Source organism: Rhincodon typus, chromosome 13 (assembly GCF_021869965.1).
Source record: "Rhincodon typus isolate 14 chromosome 13, sRhiTyp1.1, whole genome shotgun sequence".
Classification (NCBI taxonomy): Eukaryota; Metazoa; Chordata; class Chondrichthyes; order Orectolobiformes; family Rhincodontidae; genus Rhincodon; species Rhincodon typus.
In genome coordinates, this window is record NC_063344.1 from 22962843 (window position 1) to 22984553 (window position 21711).

Sequence of the window (21711 nt, forward strand, 5' to 3'; positions counted from 1 at the left end):
TAAACAATCCTCTATCCATGTTAATAAATCATACCTCAACTCCATGAGTCTTTAACTTGTATATTAACGTTTTGTGTGGCAGCTTATCAAATACCTTTTAGAAATCCAGGTATACTACTGATTCCTCTTTATTTATTTTACTAGTTACTGTCTCAGAAACACAGCATGTCCTTTTTATAAAACCATGTTGACTATGAATGTGATGGGCATGTAAATTAGGAACAAAAGCATGTCACTTGGCACTTCAAGCCCAATCTCCAATTTGTTATGATCATGGCTGATTTGTTTGTGTGCCAAATTCTACTTTCCCATCTATCCATGATAACTTTGCCTCATGAAAATCTATTTAAATCCGCCTGAAGAATATTCAATGACCCTGCCTCCATTACTTTCTGTGCATAATGCTCAGAGAAATAAAGGTCTCCTCATCTGCCCCAAAAGACAATCACTAATTTTAAAACAATGTCCTCTAGTTCTGTTCTGAGGAATGGTCACCGGACCCGAAACGTTAACTCTGTTTTTTCCTTCACCGATGCTGCCAGACCTGCTGAGATTTTCCAGCAACTTTGTTTTTGTTCCTCTCGTTCTGGACTGACCCACAAAAGGAAACATCCTTTCCACACCCACCACACTCACAGGCTAGAGGAAAGAAAGAATGGTGAAGAATAAGAATAAGTCAAAGGCAGGGGAAAGCTGAAATGCCATCGATGGTAGGACATGCTAAGGGTAGAAAGGAAGCTGTAAAAAGGACAAGGAGTCTGTATGAGTAACTGTTGGGACAAATGCTGAATGAAGCTATTATTCTGGAGTCTGGGATGATGGTTTGGAAACAGTCCTACTGTACACTTCTGCAGAGAATGGAGATTAATCAAAGAGGAACAATGAAGCAGCCTCAATAATTAATATGAATACTTCATTAGTGAATAGTTTGGATTTAGCTTTTCTGGAGGTAGAGACACAAAACCTTAAGGGGAAAATGAAGGACATTTAGACTAGTGAAGGTATTAATCGGGACTCTGAGGTAAAAGGTCACCAAATAATGATCATATGGAATGATTGGAACATCAATACAAGACTATCAACAAACTTATCTGGGAGGTTAGAAATTACTCCAGTGAGGCCAAGAAGAATAATCCATATGTCATAGAACAAACCAATGAAAATACAAGACAAATTTAAGAAAGAGAAGTGCTGTCATGGGTCACTGAGAACCCTTTGGAAACATTAGATAAGTCCGAAAACAGGATCACCATGGATCAGTTTTCTATTGGTATCTGGACAGACAGATTGTGAAAGGGACAATATTAGAGTAGTGAGCTTGGTATTTTATTTTCCAGTGATTCCACATGAGATGACACAAATCCCAGTATACAGAGTTGAGAATAAGATCATAGGACGTATGAGTGATGTAAGCCATTGAGCCCATTGAGTCTGCATTGCCATTCAATGAGATGTTGGCTGCTCTGATAATCCTCAATTTAACTTTCCTCTCTTTCCCCTGTAACCTTTGATTCCCTTACCGATTAAAAATCTCTCTCAGCCTTAAATATACTGAATGACCCAACCTCGACAGGCTTCTAAGTAAAGAATTCCACAGATTCACTACTCAGAGAGGAAATTCCTTGTCATCTCTGACTTTAATGTGCGATCCCTTATTCCAAGATTATTCCCCGGGTCCTAAATTTTCCCACATGGGGAAACAACTTTTCCCCATCCACCCAGTAAAGTCCCCAAATAAATCCTATGTATTTCAACTGGTGACTCCCCATTCTTCTAAAATACAATGATTACATACCCATCCTATTCAACCTCTCAAATAGTATTGGAGTTTTGGAAGGAGACAACCACATGCAGTATCATGATATCCAACCGTATGCAGTGAATTTGGGCGAATATATAATGGAAACCTGTGTAAAGGGTTGCAACACTTGAATGACTAAAGTAGTGCATGTTTTCAGGATGGAGGGGCATGGCCAGTTAACCTGTGCTTAGAATATCATGGGTGTCAATTGTACCATTGAGACAGACAAATCTACTCAGGTAATTTATGTAGGGGAGGGACAGTACTGTACACCATAAACAGGAAACAGTGCCAGTATGAGTAAATTTGACTAATGTGATAACCATCCTATCTTCTGTTCAAGGTCTGTACTCAATGGGGTTTAAAAGGATGAGGAGGGCTATCTCATTGAAACTTACTGAGGGGCCTGGATTGAGTGGATGTAGAGATGTTTCATATATGGAGAGACAAGGAACCAAGCATACAGCCTCAGAGTGAAGGGACGACCCTTTAGAACTGAATTGAGTAGGAATTGGTTCGGCCAGAGGATGGTGGATCTGTGGAACTCATTGCCACAGAAGGCTGTGGAGGCCAAGCTTTTGAGTGTCTTTAAGACAGAGATAGATAGGTTCTTGATTAGTAAGGAGATCAAGCCTTATGTGGAGAAGGCAGGGGAACGGGATTGAGCAACGTATCAGCCATGAGAGAATACAGGAGCAGACTCAATGGACCAAATGGCCTTATTCTGCTCTTGTACCTTATGGTCTACTCCTGAGAAACCCATGCAGATTGGAAAAATAATTGGTGAACAACTGCATTTATAGCAGCACTGAAATTAAAGCCCAGGAGATGAATAAGGGGGAATTGCAGAAATTGGTAGAAAGATTTGGTTACGATATTCCATGATGACCGTAACAGCTAGTTGAGCTGCGGGAAGAGATGGAAAAATCGCAGAAAATAACCAGTTGGAGCTGGCGAATCATGAGATCCTGCAGGAAATAAACACCATTAAACAGTAGTCTTGGCGGGATACATTATGAGACTGGGGAAGTAATATTGATGTCCACTCTGGGATACAAATCATATCTTATGGATTAGTTTTTCCACAGGTAGCTATTGTCATATGTCTTTTGCATGACTTAGGTTGTTAAGTGTAAACATAGGAAGTTGAAGCAATGATCTAAAGGCCAACAGGAGGGAAGTGTAATGAAGAATAAAGTGGTACCCTGACCGACAAACTGCATCCTGAGTATATCAGCAGAAAGGCAGGATGGGAAAATACACATATTTATCGTCTACAAAGTTAAAAGTGCAGCGTTGGAGAAATGTACCCCCTTGCGCCTATGACTGTAAGGATAAGACAACATCCCAGGCAGCTGCCTGCATTTTCAAGAAGCATAACCTTGAAGAGAGGCCCACAGCATATCTGTCCACTGATGGATTTGAACAGAATAGGGATGTGATTGAAAACCAATTAAACGGGCCAAAACCAGGTATTATCTTAGATGACACAGTAATAGAAAAAGAAGAGGTTAAAAAAAGGACATCATAAATAACTTGCCACAGCAGCCACTGACAGCAGTTTGGTCAGTTGCTCCAAAATCATGCCAGGAGATCTGCTAGATTGACCACTTAAGACAGACCCTGGTTCATGGGATTTCTAAGCAACCAGTGTCATTGTGAGTATGTACTATTGCTCAGTAGTGTCATAAATAATTGTTTGCTAGAACTTAAACTCTACTAAAGGGAAACAAGACAGCAAAGCTTTTCATTTTGCACTCATCAGAAGCTGGCTGCAATAAAACACACTAGAAGAAAGGGGGCATCAGTTTATAAAGCTTGAGATGAAGTTGCTGAGCGGTTGGGCCATCATTGGCATGGCCAGGCAGCAAGAGCAGTTGACTATCAATCTTAATTCTCACAGCAGGCAGGTAAATTTTGATTGGTCAGGGTGTTGCCATCAGGATACAGCAGAGATTGGCCTGTTTCTGTGACTTCTTTTTTTTAAACTGAAAAAGTCTCAATGTACGTACAAATTCCTTTCAGCTACATATAACAGGGTCATGTGTATTTATATACATAGCTTTTAGTACACGCAATAGCATCACAATGTGAGCCGGGCAGATGATTTTAAATCAATTTCCAGTGTAACTCTTAGCACAGTCTGGAATAGTTAATAAATGATTTCCAATATCAGAATCACATCTAATGATGATATAATTTTCTGAGGCTCTTAAGCACAGGCTGATAGAGCATGATCGATATATTTCCCACATTAAAGGTGTGGGAAATTAAGTGGACTGTATCTAACTTGTGTGCCATTGATGTCTGAGACTGAATGTTTAGACTCAGAAAAGGAGGGGTGTTTACAAGAACTTGTAGATGGACAGACAGAGACAGAGTCACAAAGAGAGAGAGAAAGAGACAAACAAGACAGAGACGGACAAGGAAAGAGGGATAGATAGACAGAGAGAGGGAGACAAAGGTTGAGTGAGAGAGAGAGACAGACAGAGAAAGAAAGAGAGAGGAACAGACACATGGACAGGGAAACAGATCAATCAAGTTGGCAGACAGAAAGAGAGATGAACAGATAGAGAGAGAGAGAAACTAGGAGATAAAAAGACATGGAGGTAGAAAGACAGAGACTGACAGATAGAGCCAGGCAGACAGATGGAACAGAAAGATGGACAGAGAGATACAGGGAGATAAACAGACAAAATAGGATAAAGAGCAAGCGTGAGATAGAGAGACAGAGAACTGGATGGGCAATGTGATCAGCACATTTGAAAGTGATTCAATATTTTACCTGAAGGATGATGCAAGACCATTACACCTCCAAGGAAGTGTAACATGCACATTCAGGAGAAGCTTTGAGCAGAACTGGACAATATTTATTTTTATTCATTCATGGCATGTGAGCATCACTGCCTAGGCAGCAGTGATTATCCATCCTTTGTTACCCTTGAGAAAATATGAATGAGGAATGAAAGTAGGGAACCATCTGCTACCCTGTCCTTCTAGTTGTGGGTTTCTAAGGTGCTGTGTTAGGAGCCTTGGTGAATTTTTGCAGGACATCTTGCAAATAGTGCTGCTACTGAGCAATGGGGTAGAAGGAGTGAATGTTTGTGGATTTGGTGCCATCAAGCAGGCTGCTTTGTCCTGGATAGTGTCAAACTTCTTGAGTGTTGTTAGAACTGCCCCCATCCAGGCAAGTGGGGAGAATTCCATCACACTCCTGACCTGTTCCTTGTAGACGGTGGACAGGCTTTGGGGAGTCAGGAGGTAACTTACTCATCCCTGGCCTGCACTTCTTGCCACAGTACTTATAAGGCTAGTCCAGTTCAGTTCTGGTCAGTTGTAACCCCTATGATGTTGATAGTGGGGGATTCAGTGATGGTAACACCATTGAACATCAAGGGAGGATGCTTAGACTCTCTCCTGTTGGAAATGGTCATTGCCTGACATATGTTTAGTCTGAATTTTACTTGCCACTTGTCAGTCCAAGCCTAGATATTGTCCAGCTCTTGTTGCATTTGAACATGGTCTGCTTCAGTATCTGAGGAATCGTGAACTGTGCCCGATACTATACAATAGTCAGCAAACATCCCTACTTCTGACCTTATGGTTATAATTAAGGTCATTGATGAAACAGCTGAAGAGGGTTGGGCCTAGGATACTACCATGAGGAACTCCTGCAGAAGTGTCCTGGAGCTGAGATGATTGACCACCAGAATTATCTTCCTGTGTGTCAGGTATGACACCAACCAGTGGAGAGTTTGCCCCAGTGTATATTGATTCCAGTTTCATGAGGGCTCCTTGATGCCACACTCTGTCAAATGCAGCCTTGATGTCAAGGTCCATCACTCTCACCTCCCCTCTTGAATTCAGCTCTTTTTGGACCAAGGCTGTAATGAGGTCAGGAGCTGAGAGGCCCTGGTGGAACGCAAATGAGGTGTCAGTGAGCAGGGTGTTGCTGAGCAGGTGCTGCTTGAATGACGCCTTCCATCACTTTACTGATGATTGAAAATAAACTGATGGGGCAGTAATTGGCTGGGTTGGATTTGTCCTGCTTTTTGTATACAGGATATACTGGGGCAATTTTCCACATTGTCGGGTAGATGCCAGTGTCGTAACTGTACTGGAACAACTTGGTTTGGGGAGCAGCAAGTTCTGGAGCATAAGTTTCCGGGATGTTGTCAGGGCCCATAGCCTTTGTAGTATCTGGCGCCTACAACTGTTTTTTTGATATCACATGCAGTGAATCAAACCGGCTGAAGACTGGTATCTGCAATGCCTGAGCACCGCTGGTGGAGGCTGAGATGGATCATCCACTCAGTACTTCTGGCTAAAGATTGCTGTGAATCCTTCAGTCTTATCTTTTGTACTGATGTACTGGGCTCCCCCATCATTTAGGATGAGGATGTTTGTGGAACCTCCTCCAATGAGTTGTTTAATTGTCCACCACCATTCATGACTGGATTTGGCAGGACTGCTGAGCTTAGATCTGATTCCTTGGATGTGTAATCACTTGATTCTGTCCATCATTTGCTGGTTATGCTGTTTGTCACACAAGTAGTCCTGTTTTATAGTTTTACCAGGTTTGATATGTCATGTTTAGGTGTGCCTTCCTCCACTCTTCACTGACCTGGGTTGATCTCCTGGCTTGATGCTAATGATTGCCGGTGGGGGCGACATGCCTAGCCATGAAAATGCAGATTGTTTTGGAATACAATTTGGCTGTTGCTGATGGCCCACATTTCCTCATTGTATGTAGGTACAGAAGGTGTAATAAATATCTATTGAATCTTTCAGTACTCCATTACTCACTTCTATTAATAGCGAAAGTGACAAGAGAGTCATAGAAAAGACAGCCATGAGAGACACACACAGACAGAGAAACATAGAGAGCTACAGAAAAGAGGCTGACCAACAGGGAGAGAGCATACATTTCTTTAGTTCAGTTTCAGAGAATCAATAAAGCAATGAGGAACCTGTAATGTAAGAAAAGGAGCTTATGGTTGTATTTAAAAGTAGAACATGGAATATACTGTTCAGAATTTAGGTTTTAAGTATAAATGCTACCCAGATATAATGTCAAATTAATACGCTTATTCTTGTTCTTGAACGTTACAGTAAAACTATTCATTTAAATGTAAAATCATGTTGCATTTTTTCCCATTATTAACTGGTAATCCACATTTTTTTTTAAAAGTTACCAGGCTTTTTACAGAGACTATAATACCATAAGAGAGGTTGAATGAAATGGTGTAATCACTTCTGTAAAAACTATAAATATTTCCCTTGGCCTGAAGGTAGCAGTGATGAAGGCTGTAGCAGGGGTGGAGGGTAATAGTTTTAATGTGGACCACATCACTCAAGACTCAGCACCTGAAACTCAATACCATCCAGGACAAAGCAGCCTGACTGATAGGCACTCCATCTAGTGCTGGCTACGGAACTTTGGTCAATTGTTGCAGTGCTTCTTATAGATGGCACACACACTGCTGCCACTGTGCACTGGTGCCGGAGACAGTGAATGTTGAAGAATTTAGATGTGGTGCCAATCAAGCTTTGTCCTGGGTAGTGTTGAGTTCCTTGAACATTGTTGGAGCTGCATTCATCCAAGTAATGAGTATTCCATCACACTCCTGACTTGCACCTTGCAAATGGTTGATAGGCTTTGATGAGTCAGGAGTTACTCTCTGCTGAATTTCAAGCATCAGACCTGCTTTTGCAACCAGTCCAGTTTAATATCTGGTCAATGGTAACCTCCAGCATGTTGATAGTGATGGATTCAGCAATGGTAATGCCATTCAATGTCAAGGGAAGATGGTTAGATTCTCATATCGGAAAATTCAAACTTCTTTGTTAAAAAGTGTTGAATATTTCAGTACATACCTGAATCTGGAAAAGTAAAGCTCATGTGCACACCTGAATTGACAAAACAAAAATCAATGTATTAACACCATGTTTGCCAAGAAGTAACAAAACTAACCAGTAACAATATCAATGTCAATGTAAAACTAAAATCACCTAAATTCAGGCTAAGTGAATGCTACACACTCATCCACTCTGAACAAAGTAAGAAATTGACACACAACTGCACAAATTATCAAGGGCTGGAATATTTTGTGAATAATGCAGCAAATTATGTGCACAAAACTGATATCAAATATGAATATTGTTGGCAGAATTCACTAAATGTATTGTAAGATTGGATTTTATCAAGATTAGTTTTCTAAAGATGAAGTTATTCATCGATGTTGTGATGTGGAAATTATTTAGAAATCAACAACAATGACTCCTGCTGCCAGATTGTCTGTTTGATATCACAGAGGAAGCAATGGCCACATCTTCCAGTCAGCCGTGGTGCTGCTTGCATTGGCACTGCCAAGGAAGATTTCTGCACCCCAAACACTTTGTGATTCTTCAGCCTAAACTTCCAATTCTAGCATCAGGCATCCAAGACAAATGTGCACCAAATCCTCAGAGTTGCTCTGGGCAATACCTCACCGGCATTGCATGCCAAGAAACACTTCTTAACAACTCAGGAAGACCAACTGGACAGCTCAATTGTTGAATACCAAAATAGAGCCACTACTAGTCCCAGCCTGGGAGAGACATTCTGTAGACCCATTCCTGAGTCTGCTTTATTCCAATTTTTTTATGAATTGAAGTTTCATCATCTGCCTTAGTTGGATTGAAACCCATATCCCCTGAACATTATCCTGTGGGGGTTCTGAATTAATAGTCCAGTGACAAGACCATTACACCACGGCCTGCCTCTGCTGAGTCTGCTTTGTGTTTTTTCTCAATATATCTGGAAGTGTTATCACACACAATCAAATGCTTTCCCACCACCAAATCACTGACTTTTGTTTTGCTTTTTTTTTAAACTATTAACCATCACCAGTAACCACATGTGTAATCAATGAGAAATTTACATGCAAAGCCCATAATGGGCAATGCGAATGATCAAAAGAGAAGGGGGAGGGTAGGGAGAGTGGGATGGGGCTAAATCAAAATGGAGTTGGAGAGGAAAATAAAGCACTTTATCTTCCGTGGTGCCCACATCTCTCTAAAGGCATCAAGAGCATTGCTGGACATCGCATTCTCCCTCTCCAATGACCCAAGCGCACAGGCATAACCATGGAAGAAAGGCAGGCAATCAATAGAGATGGCCCCCTCCATGGACTGCTGCCTGCAACTGTTTATAGTCACTTGGCCAGGCCCAAGAGCAGACCCATGAGGAGATCCTCCAATCTGCCCATACCCCTCTGCACTAGATGCCCAAAAATCAGCAATGCTGGGCTGAAGTGCAGCCAAAACAAAACAAAGGATTTTTCAAATAACTTCTGAGACTGCTTTATTTATTCTTTTATACCCAGAAATGCTGAGTCTGTTTCCTTTCTTTGCTTTTTGTTTTATGCTCGTAAGTGCTATCACGCACAACTGAGCGATTCCCACCACGAAAATCACCATGACTCCCTTTTTGCGTTTGTTTTCTTTTTAACTACAACCAGTGATCACCCATGCAGCCAATTAAATATTTACAAGCAAAGCCCATTATGGGCAATGCAAATCATTAAAGGTAGGGAGAGAGGAAAGGGGTTAAATCAAGATGCGTTTGAAGGAGGAGATAAAGCTCTGTATCCTGCACGGTGTCCCACCATCTACAATGTGACACTGATAGTTATTGTCTGCTTCCCATATCTAGGTTTGGCAAACACAGCAATCTGTCTCTTGATATTGAAATCCACAAGAGCATCACAAAAGCTGCAGCTGTTATCTCAAAGCCAAATAGGTGAGTGTGGAACACAGCACCCCAACTGAGAACACCAAACTGCAAGTCAATCATGCTCAGCAAATCCGTTTGCAGTAGTGAGACCCGGACAAAACACAGCAGCAGATGAAAAAGTGAATATATTTCCATCTTCACTGTCCCAGACCTATCGTCAGCATATCTTGGCATGACGAGGTCACCAATTCAAAGAACATGGGCATTCTAATTCCATCAGCATACGCATATTAGTAATCCTATGCCAACTGCCTGGTTTGATCATGCTCATTGGCTAAATATCTATTGGTAACTGGGTAAAAAATATTTTTTACTTCATGATGAGAACTAGGAGTACAGGAACTACAGCAACAATGAGTTTCTCCCATCTTGGTCAGAACATAATATTGTGGGCTTGCATAAGTACATCTGATGCTGACAACATGTAATTAGAAGTAGGGTAATGTTAATTGGAGAAGTTTAAAAGGTTTCTTATGTATTATTAAACCAAAATGGCTTTGGCAGCTGCTACGATTTATCCCGGTATGAAGGATTTTATCTCCAAGTGATTGGCAAAAAGTAACAAAGACAAGGCTATTAGAATTGGCAGATCATAGATTCCCTACCGTGTTGGAACAGGTTACTCGACCCAATGGGCCCACACTGGGCCTCTGAAGACCAACCCACCCCTGTAATCCTGCAATTCCCTTGTCTAACCTGTCTACACCCCTGAACACTATGGGCAATTCAGCATGGTCAATCCACCTAACTTGCACATCTTTGAACAGTGGGAAAAAACCGGAGCACCCAGCACAAACCCACACAGACACGGGGAGAACGTGAAAACTCCACACAGATGGTTGCCCAAGGGTGGATTAAACCTGCGTCCCTGACACTGTGAGGCAGCAATGCTAACCGCTGAGCCAACGTGTTGAACACAGTAGAAGTTAAATTAAAAGCAAGGGCTTGATAAGCAGTTCATAATCTGGGAAATATTCTCATGAGGAAATTTCTAACTGGAGATCAAGCGGGGTGCAGTTTACATTTCATTTCCCAACATTTCATGAAAAGACCATAGAGGAATTTTTTAAAGTTTCTTTTGAAAAAGTATCCAAGCTGATGAGGTCACCAAAGGAACACTGGCACTGCTTATGCAAAGCAAGTTCACCAGCAGAACTCATAAGGTCTATGTCTTACTCTCTGAGGAGGCTTCTATAGATTACGACAGAAACAAAACTTTCTCATTGCATACGAGTTCCTTCCTGAGGATTACAAGGAGAAATTTGTAATATATGGAAGTATCCTGGGAAATCTATATAGAATTTTAAGAAAGTAAAGAAAGTAAAATAATTTTGACCATTGGTTGAAAGCTTTAAAAGCAGAAGACTACATATGAGACTTTTCTCTGGGATTTTCCATTTTTTAGGGAAAGTGTGGGATCAGGTGTTTTTAAGGGGAGAACCACTCCCAGCCCACCACCAACCAGTGAGAAAGCCCATCAGGTCAAATGCCAACCAAGTAGCTCAGTGATGACCTAGACGCTTCTTGGCCAATCACGTCCTGCCCCATCTGAAGCTGCCGGCCAATCAGAGGTCAACAGCCTCTGTGTGTAGCATTAATGTGTCAAAGACTGCCAGCTGAACCACAGTCCGGAAGACTGGGATCAGCTAAAAAGGTTTGTTCTGTGCACGGGCACAGGGGAATCAAGTGTGGAGGATTGCAGGGGCCCGGGCGGGGGAGTGCTGGCAGTTGAAAGGAGAGAGGCATCGTTTTCAGTAGCTATTCCCTGAACTCTTCCCCACCTTCCAATGACACCCCCAGATTGGGAAAAATAGAGACCACTGCCCAAATCACCTGGCAGGCCACCCATTTTGCCAGTTGGGAAGGTGGCCAATTTGCACATCCACCAGGAAGCCAGGTAATCAGAGTGGTGGTGGGTTAGGGTCCTTAAGTGGCTAGAAATTGACAACTTAAGGCTCTAAGTTGGGGTGAAGTCAGGAAGGTTGAAAATGGATCTTTCCACCCAGAAATTAATTGCTGAAGTGGTGGGAAGATCATGCCCATTGCTTCAGGTCTGGGACATTCCATCAGAAGGGAGATGTAGAAGAAATGAGTTGTGCTTTGCTTAGCTTTACTAAGTGCTGCCATTTATTGCACAGTGAATTAAGCATTAATAACCCAAATCTTCTTTGTCTAATAATTTGTGGTTCTACATATTATTTCCCTTCCCAAGTCTTATCACATTGATTTTGACACATAACAAGGCTAAAGCAATCGGCTCACACTCCCAACTTAACCACTTCACTTCCTATGAATCTATTTTTGAACTCTCTTCCTATTTTATGCAACAACCCATTTTGTTTCTGCCCATAGCAGTGAATCTTTTGCCATCAGTGTTACCATGATGTTGTTTGTTGATTGTAAGGTAAAAAAAACAAGCCAACATTTGTTACACCTCAAGTCACACTCCAGAATGGTTGGAATATCTTGTGCTGGAGCTCTGTTCATGTGGAAAATTATTTACAAGTATGAAGATTGGGGAGATATGGATAGAAAATCAGTTTTAAAAGTATTAAAAATCATTGATTTATCTTTTGAATTTTTTTTTGCTTAACTGCAAGATTGGAAAGTTTACCATTTAAGATTTCAATTGTATTGTTATATTGAGTTATCAGCCGTGCTATCTCGTCATTGTGTGTTAACTCATGTTTAATCACAATTCACGCCAAAACACAATAAATGGGTATCATAAAATGCATATTACTTGTTCCTCTGCAGTTGAACGGTAGCAAAAAATAAGAACAGGTTTTCATGAGGTAGACAAGAAGGAAGCAAGTACTCAGTGTGGAGAGTGAGAAATATGTGACTGCAAGGCAAGAGAGAAAACAATGCAGTCTCCCCTATTAGTGACGAACCAGGATTGTCTCTGAAGATTGAAATGTGAAGGACCTAAAGTTTCTGCGCTAGAAGAGATGGAGGTGCATGCCCTCTGTGAAAGGAGCATGAGCATTTTCTGTGTCAGTGTGAAAGTGCTGTGGAAAGGATAGATTGAGAGAAAAGAACAGAGATGAACATGATCCATCTGTGAGGGAAGATGGAAAGAAAATGCCACTTATACAAGTTCCCATGGAGAGGGAGATGTGTGCCCGCTGTTGAAAAGCTGCCTTTGCTTTGAGGAAGGATATGCTTCCTTGATGGGGATGGAGGGTCAAGGTCAACATATTTTTCTTAGATGGAGAGAGAAAGACAGCTTCTATGGGCAGTGGTGTAAAGTACGTATTTTCACACTGGCCATCTTTTAATACCCCACCAAATATTGTCAGTTTGAAGCCAATTCCATTTCTACCCTTTTATTTGGAGGTAGCAGATAAGTACCAAAAAGCCATTCAAATATCAGTAAGTTTCACACAGTCAGGAAGGAGAGATCCCATCCAGAGTGAGACACAGCCTGAGTATTTAGTTCAGGGAATTGGGTGGCATGTGGCAACAGAGCTAGTCAATCTCTCTTTTCTTTCTCCATTTTAAAAGTTTAAAATTCAGTAGTCCAGTGAAAAGGTTAATAACGTAGCTGACTGATGGATCATTATCAGTCAATCGCCAGACACCTGAATCGAGCCTTAATAAGTGCTACAAAAGCCAAGTTGCTGGAAAAGCTCAGCAGGTCTGGCAGTATCTGTGAAGGAAAAAAGAGTTAATGTTTTGAGTCCAGTGACTCTGTTTTTTCTCCTTCACAGATGCTGCCAGACCTGCTGAGCATTTCCAGCAACTTTGTTTTTGTTCCTGATTTACAGCATCCGCAGTTCTTTTTGGTTTTTACTTAATAAGTGTTAATTCACTTTTGAAGTTTAACTAGTGTGAGAGGGAGACACAGCCTGAGTGAATATGTAGTTCAGGGAACTTGGCAATGTGGTAATTCAGTGTAGAGGTGCTTTTTGTTTGTTTCCTTTTGGCCCATAGTTTGTAAGTTTTTTTTCAAACAGGATAAACAAGAGTCACATCACAGGTAAACCGTAAGGTCATTGGTTGGTAATAGTTACTAATTAGATGATCTATTATAGGTTACTCGCAGATTGAAGGTAAATAAGGAAACATTTGCAGGCCACAAGCTGAAAGACCAGTACAAAGTTTTTAATTTGATTTTTTTCAAAAATTAAATGATTAAAGTCAACATGCCAGGCCAAGCGATGCATTGTATATGCATGGTGTAGGAGCTGGTGGACCCCATTGTGGTTCACAGTGACCATATCTGTAGCAAGTGTTTGTTGGTTGAGGAACTCCAGCTCCGAGTTGAGGAGCTGGAGTCTGAGGTTCAAAAACTGTGACTAAGCAGGGAGTGGGAGAGTTACCTGGACGCTGAATGAGCCTTAGCCCTTGAGCTTGACTAACAGGTTTGATTCTGCTCCATGTGTGGATCAGAGTGGGGGCTGTCAGGAGGTCGAACAAACTGACCATAGCACAATGGTACAGGGAGCCATTCAAGATTGGGGAGAAAAGAAAAATGTATTTGTGGTTGGGAATAGTATAGTCAGGGGAATGGACATGGTTCTCAGTGGCCAGGATTGAGGATCCTGAAAGCTGTGTAGCCTGCCTGGTACCTGGGCTCAGGATATCTCATCTGGGAACATTGAGCTGCAAGTTTTGTTCATTTCTTAGCCAAGTCTCTGTAATAGCAATGACGTCCCAATCCCATATTCTTAAACATGCCCTGAGTTCATCAGCCTTACCTGTAAGACCCCTTGCATTGAAAGAAATGCAATTTAGTTCTTCAGAGTTACTGCACACTCTGACTCTCTCTTGTATTTCTAATTAACATGCTCTGCTCACATTCAGAACCTACCCCATCAATCCTTCCATTTACACCACTACTTAGAATTCCTTCACTCACCTTCTCTATCAGTATAAATTTCCCTGCTAAGATATTGGTCCCTTTCCAGTTTAGGTTAGACCCGTCCATTTCTATCCCAAAAGACATTCCAATTGTCCAAAATGCTGAATCCCTGAACAATACACCAGCTCTTCAACCATTGACTTGTCCCCTTTAACCTTTTGTTCCTTTCCTCGTTTGAGTTTGGCATTGGAAGTAAACCAGAAATTACTACTTTTAAGGTTTTATTTTTTAATCTTCTACTTAACCTCTTAAATTCACTCTATACTGCTTTAATATTTTCCCTAAAAATGTCATTCCTACCAATGTGTACAATAATTTCTGGTTTCTCAATATCATCTTTAACAATACACTTGAAATGTTTAGAAACATTCTTAATCCTAGCACCAGGAAAGCAACAAAACATCTTAAATTTACACTCATTGCCACAGAATTGCCTGTCTAAGCCCCTGACCAGAGAGTCCCTTATAACAATAATTCTACTAAGTCTTGTCAAATGCTGCCTAACACAAAAAATCATTCCAAGTGTCCAATATCTGACTGGCCCTTCCAATTTCCTCAGACAGACTATCCCCTTCATTTGTTCCAAAAACTGAATATCTATTTGATAGTTCAAAAGTCTCTGGTGGCTATTCCTCGATCTTCGTTCCTTTCCTGACAGTCACCCATCCATCTGACTGATCCTGCTGGCTAATAACTTTTCTAAATCTACTAGCCGTCTCACTCTGTACCTTATATATGGCCTTAATAACATTAAGCCAAAAAAAAATGTTATATATAAAATAAACTACCTTTCATTACCTACAGAAAATAATGTCACAATGGAAAAGAATTTAAAATATATATATTTATACATAACAATATATAAAAATTAAATAAAATCAACCACTTGGCTGATTAACTGAATAAAAACAATTCCTCTTCAATAAATTACTTGAAGAAAAACAAATCTTCTCCTGAGCTGACCACATGTAGTACTGTCCAGAATAAAAACACAACTCCTCATTTTTAAAAATTATTTTTTAAAAAACTGTTCAGTTTTTTTCCAAAAATATCTTTGCAATATTAAAAATAACCTCTAAAACACATAAAGACTTCTTTTAAATTTCTGAATTAAGAATAAAAAAACTCAGCCATTCACTGCAGATCCTTATAAAAAAGGGTTTAAAAGAGTGTGTTTAAAATAAATTGTGATTTTTTTTTGTTTGGCTTTTTTTGAATGTTAATAAAACAAGATGGAAGGACAACTTATATTAGTAAACTAAAGTAAGTGTAAAACTGTTAAAAAAACACTATAATAAATCTTTAACTAAGCCTGCAATCCCAGGAGCAGCTGCAAGATTCCCGCTGCTCACTTTAACATGTGGTTGACCAGAGGAACTGGAATGGAGGGAAAAGATCAGTTGTCCTGGTTCATGTAGGCAATAGCAATATAGGTAGAAAGAGGAAAGATGTTCTGTTGAGGGAGTATGAGCAGCTAGTGGTTAAATTTAAAAAGCAGAACTAAAAAGGAAATAATCTCTGGATTACTCCCTGAGCCATGAGTAAATTGACATAGAGACAACAAAGAGTGGCTAAAAGATTGGTTTGGGAGAAACAAGTTTGAATTCATGGGACATTTGCACCAGTACTGGGGAAGGACAAAGGGTTTTGATGGTTAGGCTGCACCTGAATTATACTGGGTCCACAGTCCTTATGAGTTGTATAGCTAGGGCTTTGGAAAGGGCTTAAAACTAAATAGTCAGGGCATGGGTTCAGTTGCACTGAAAATTATAGAAAATGTTGAGGGTGGGGAGTGGGCACTCAGCAGAGGTTAAAGTCTCCAGAACAAGTAATAGGACAGAGATTCCTGACTGTTTCCAGACACTAGCGTCAGGCACAGCAGATAAGAGGACAACTATGAGAACAGGGGCAGTCAACACAGGACTGAGGGTGTGAGATGCAAATTCACACCGTATATGAAACAAGACAAACCAGTTTCTCGAGTAGATGGAAATTGGCGGGGACAATGTTGTAGGTATCACAGAGACATGGCTGCAAGGGGATCAGGGCTGGTAACTAAATATCCAAGGATGCACATCCCATCAAAAGCACAGGCAGCTGGCAGCGGAGGCAGGGTTGCCTTGTTAGTAAGAAACGAAATTAAACCAACAGCAAGAAGTGATATGGAGTCAGAAGATGCAGAATCTGTGAGGGTAGAGTTGAGGAACAGCAAAGGGAAAAGAACCTGATGCTAGTTGGTAACAGGCCTCCCAGCAGTATTCAGGATGTTGGGAAGAAAATAATTCAGGATATAGAAAAGGCATGTAATTGTGCCTCTCTTTACAATAATCATGGGAACTTCAGTATGCAAGTGGACTGGGAAAATCAGTGCCAGATTTCAAGAAAAGCAATTTGTGGAATGTCTTTTTTTTTGGAGTAGCTTGTGGTTGAGTCCACGAGGGTACAGGCAATTCTGGATTTAGTGATGTGTAATGAACCAGACTTGATTAGGGAGCTGAGGGTGAAGGAGTCCCGATGTGCCAGTGACCATAAAATGATAGAATTCACCCTGCAGTTTGAGAGGCAGAAGATTGAATTAGAAGTAACAGTGTTACACTTCGGCAAAGGTAGATACAAAGAATGAGGGAGGAGCTGGACAGAGTTGATTTGAAGGAAATCCTAGCAAGGAAGATGGTAGAGTAGCAATGGCAGGAGTTTCTCGGGGTAATTCTGGAGGCACAGCAGAAATTCATTCCAAAGAAGAAGAAACATATCAAGGGGAGAATGAGGCAGCCATGGCTAACAAGGGAAGTCAGGGATAGCATAAAAAGCATGCCATGAAGTGAAGATTAGTGGGAAGCTAGAAGACTGGGAAGCCTTTAAAAACCAACAGAGGATAACTAAAATAAAAGCAATAAGGCAGAGAAGATGAAATATGAGACTAAGCTAGGTAGTAATGTGAAATATTGCAAGAGTTTTGTTTGGATATAGAAAAGGTAGGAGAGGCAAGAGTAGACATTGAAACATTAGAAAATAAGGCAAGAGAAGTAGTAATGGAGTACAAAGAAATGGCAGAAGAGCTGAATACGTACTTTGTATCAGTTTACACAGTGGAAGACACCAACAATAAACCAGAACTTCAAGACAGTCAGGGAGCAGAGGTGAGTGTAGTGGCCATCACTAAGGAGAAGGTGCCGGGGAAGCGAAAATCTGTGAATGTGGATAAACCTCCTGGATCAGATGGACAACACCACAAGGTTCTTAAGGAGATAGCTGAGAAGATTGTGGAGGCATTGGTGGTGATAGTTAAGAAATCACTGGAGTCAGGGAGGGTCCCAGGTGACTGGAAAATGGCTAATGTGACACCACTGTTTAAGAAGGGAGGAAGGCAGATGAGAAGAAACTATAGGCCAATTAGCCTGCACTTGGTCATTGGTAAGATTTTAAGAACCCATTCTTAAGGATGAGATTGCAGAGTACTGGGAAGTGCATGGTAAAATAGGGCTGAGTTAGCACAGCTTGGTTAAGTAAGGGTTCATGCCTGGCTAAACTGTTAGAATTGTTTGAAGAGCTAATGAGCAAGTTAGACAAAGGAGAGCCAGTGGACATGATCTACTTGGATTTCTAGTAGGCCTTTGACAAGGTACCATTCAAGAAACTGATAAATAAGACCCAACATGGTTAGGGACTGCGATAGGGTTAGGGTTAGGGTTAGGTTTAGGGTTCGGGTTACTGGCATGGATAGATGATTGGCTGACTGGCAGAAGCAGAGAGTAGAGGTCTTTTTCAGGAATGCAGCCATTGACAAGTAGAGTTCCTACAGGGTCCATATTTGAACCACAACTATTCATGTTATATCTTAACAATCTGGGCAAAAGAACTGAGGACATTGTTGCTACATTTACAGATGACACAAAGGTAAGTGGAGTGACTGGTTAGTATTGAAGAAGTTGGGAGGCTGCAGAAGGCCTTGGACATACTAGGCAAGTGGTAAAAGAAGTGGCATACAGAATACAATTTGGGAAAGTGCCAGGTTATGCACTTTGGTAGAAACAACAGAGGCAAAGACTATTATTTTAAAATGGGAAAGGCTTTGAAAGTCTGAAGCGCAAAGGGACTTGGAGTCCTACTTCAGGATTCTCTGAAGATTAACATGCAGGTTCAGTTGGCAGTTAGGTAGGCAAATGCAGTGTTGGCATTCATTTCAAGAGGGCTGGAATACATAAACAGGAATGTACTGCTGACGCTGCATGAGGCCCTGGTCAGACCACATTTGGAGTATTGTAAGTAGCTTTGGGCCCCCATATCTAAGGAATGACATGCTGGCATTGGAGGGGTTCCAGAGAAGGTTTACAAGAATGGTCCTGGGGATGAAGGACTTGCCACATGAAGAGCAGTTGAGGACTCTAGATCCATACTCAATAAGTTTAGGAGGATGAGGGGGAATCGGATTGAAACGAGTAGGATAATGAGCAGATATGGAGAAGATGCTCCCACTAGTAGGAGAGACTAGGACACAAGGGCACAGACTCAGAGTGAAGGGATGACCCTTTAAAACAGAGATGAGAAGAACTTTCTTGAGCCAAAGGGTGGTGAATCTGTGAAACTCATTGCCACAGTAGGCTGTGGAGGCCAAGTCATTGAGTGTACTTCGGACAGATAGATTGGTTCTTGGTCAGTAAGGAGAACATGAGTTATGAAGCAAAAAGGCAGGAGAAAAATATCAGCTACGGTCAAATGATAGAGCAGACTCAATGGACCAAATGGCCTGATTCAGCTTCTATTTCTTATGTTCTTTTGGGTTTAATGAAAAACTGGCAAGAATTTTAGACCAATGAAAGTAGATTTAATTTTTTTCTGTACTTACCTTCTGCCCACCGTACTTGAAGATTAGCTGATTCGTTCAGACGAGCTACTGTTAATCTTCCCATGTAAAGTATTCTTTTACCATCGTCCCTGCACAGAACACAATTTTTAAAAAGATGTGTGAATAACCTTTACTTCAGCATTTTGTAACCTAATATTGATGAAACAATTTGGAATCTCAGAAATACAACATGACCAGGTCTGGCTCACACTACTATGAGAGATGTGACTTGAAAAATCATTTCCTGTTATAATGCTCTGTAGCAATACTCAGGGGGAAAACAATTTCTCCAGCAACTATAACATGTGGAGCCAAATGACTGAATCAGAATCTATTCCTGCACATTTTTCCCCCCAAAGAAGATGGATAGAGAGGTTAAAGAAAAAAGTTTATCAAAAATTTATCCTGGTCAGTATTTTTAAAGAAACCAGAAGTGAATTCAACAATATTAAATCAAGGCACATCTTGAAGGACAAAATTAAGATGTTTCTCAACAATCAGAAAAGCTCTGAAATGCTGAATGATTTTCAAAATGTTTTCATTAATTTAATCCATTTAGTTCTTGTAGGGGACATCTATAACTTCAGCGGGAATGATGTCATTACTTTAAAATAGTCTGGGTGTTGCATTGCTGAGATAAAGACAGTTTCCCACACTTCTCAACTACTAGCTGTTGATTACTGGCTGAAATTTGGAAAAATGGAGATTGAGGGATATGTAAGAGATTTATCATAGATCATAGAATGCCTACAGTTTGGAAACAGGCCCTTCGGCCCAACAATTCCACACTGACCCTCAGAGCATCCCATCCAGACCCATCCCCCTATAACCCACCTAATCTACACATTCCTGAATACTAAGGGCAATTTAGCATGGCCAATCCACCTAGCCTGCACACGTTTGGACTGTGGGAGGAAACTGGAGCACCTGAAGGAAACCCACACAGACACGGGGAGAATGTGCAAACTCCATACAGTCGCCCAAGGGTAGAATCGAACCCGGGTCCCTGGCGCTGTGAGCCAGCAGTGCTAGCCACTGAGCCACCATGTCGCCCAAAAACCAATAACAATCGACTCTTAGTTCTAGATTTTATTGAATTCAAATTCCACCATCCACAATGGCAGGATTTGAACCAACATCCCACAGTCTCAGGATTAATAATCTAGCAATAACACCACTAAGCCATCACTAGCTCCCTAGTCTCCTAGTTCTAGAATTGCTCTTTTTCTTTCAAAAATGGTGTGCTGTAGAAAATAATCCTTTCCCAATATTTCATGTATGCAAAAGATATTAATAATTGTCCTTGATCATAATATGATGCTAGTTTGACATTGCCACCTTTGCCATTATGTAACCTGATTTTAAAAAATATGCTCAGACTGTCTCTGAGCGGAAGTGAATCAATAAACCCTAGAAGGCATTGACAACCTGTTTGGAATACAAAAGGTTCCAAGGGAGGAGTGATTCAGCAATGATGTCCTGTAAAAGATAGTATGCAATAAAGGGCATCACGGTGACTCAGTGATCAGCATTGCATCTGGGTTCAATTCCACCCTCAGGAAACTGTCCGTGTGGAGTTCGCACATTCTCCCTGTGTCTATGTGGGTTCCCTCCTACAGTCTAAACATGTGCAGGTTCGGTGGATTGGTCGTGCTAAATCGCCCATAGTGTCCAGGGATATGTAGGCTAGGTGGGTTAGCCATGAGAAATGCAGAGTTACAAGGATAGGGCGGGTCTGGACGGGATGTTCTTTGGAGGGTTGATATGGACTCAATGGGCCAAATGGCCTGTATACACACTGTTAGGGATTCTATGATGAATGAATCAGAAGTCTTAGTGATGAAGGGCAAGACAATAACAGCCTATTGCAGAAATTAAAGATAGCAGCAGTTGTCAAGTTGATTTCAGGCACACTCATCGGAAATGAGGCAGGAAGAAGGTGTCTTAAATAAACTGCAAGAGTAAACAATTAATCCAACAATCTTCCCCAAGAGCCTGAAAATAAATCTGCAGAAAGCAATTCAATGAAACTTACCAAATCACCATTATTAAACAGTCAGCTATACTTTGACATTTGAATCAGTGTGACCATGTATTTGCTTTTATAATTTTACAGAGTGTTTTTCTTATTCAATTTGACTACTTCATACTCTCATTGCATAATAATTACCCTAAATTAATTACCTTTTCTGATCATTTGCATGAGACAAATTCTCTGATAAAAGTTTTCAATTCATACCATCAATTGCACATATCTATAATTGTATATATCTAATCATTGAAATGTAATGTTCTCTGTAATCATGCATTTTTTCTTTTCCATATATCTAAGTCCCTTTTTAAAGTTACTACTGAAAATGTTTCTACTACCCTTTCAGGCAGTGCATCATGGATTATAACCACTTGCTGCATAAAAATTC

At 40.9% G+C, this 21711-nt stretch overlaps 1 protein-coding gene across 1 annotated transcript in view; it reads right to left on the reverse strand.

Annotated features, from left to right (window-relative positions):
• Nucleotides 1-21711, reverse strand: part of LOC125484656 (apolipoprotein D-like) — a 30905-nt gene that overhangs the window by 3506 nt on the left and 5688 nt on the right. The window contains exons 3-4 of the mRNA XM_048604173.1: nt 19292-19380; nt 7679-7711 (exon numbers count right to left, since the gene is read on the reverse strand). Coding sequence (XP_048460130.1) covers nt 7679-7711; nt 19292-19380 — 122 coding nt within the window. The remainder of the gene's footprint in view (nt 1-7678; nt 7712-19291; nt 19381-21711) is intronic.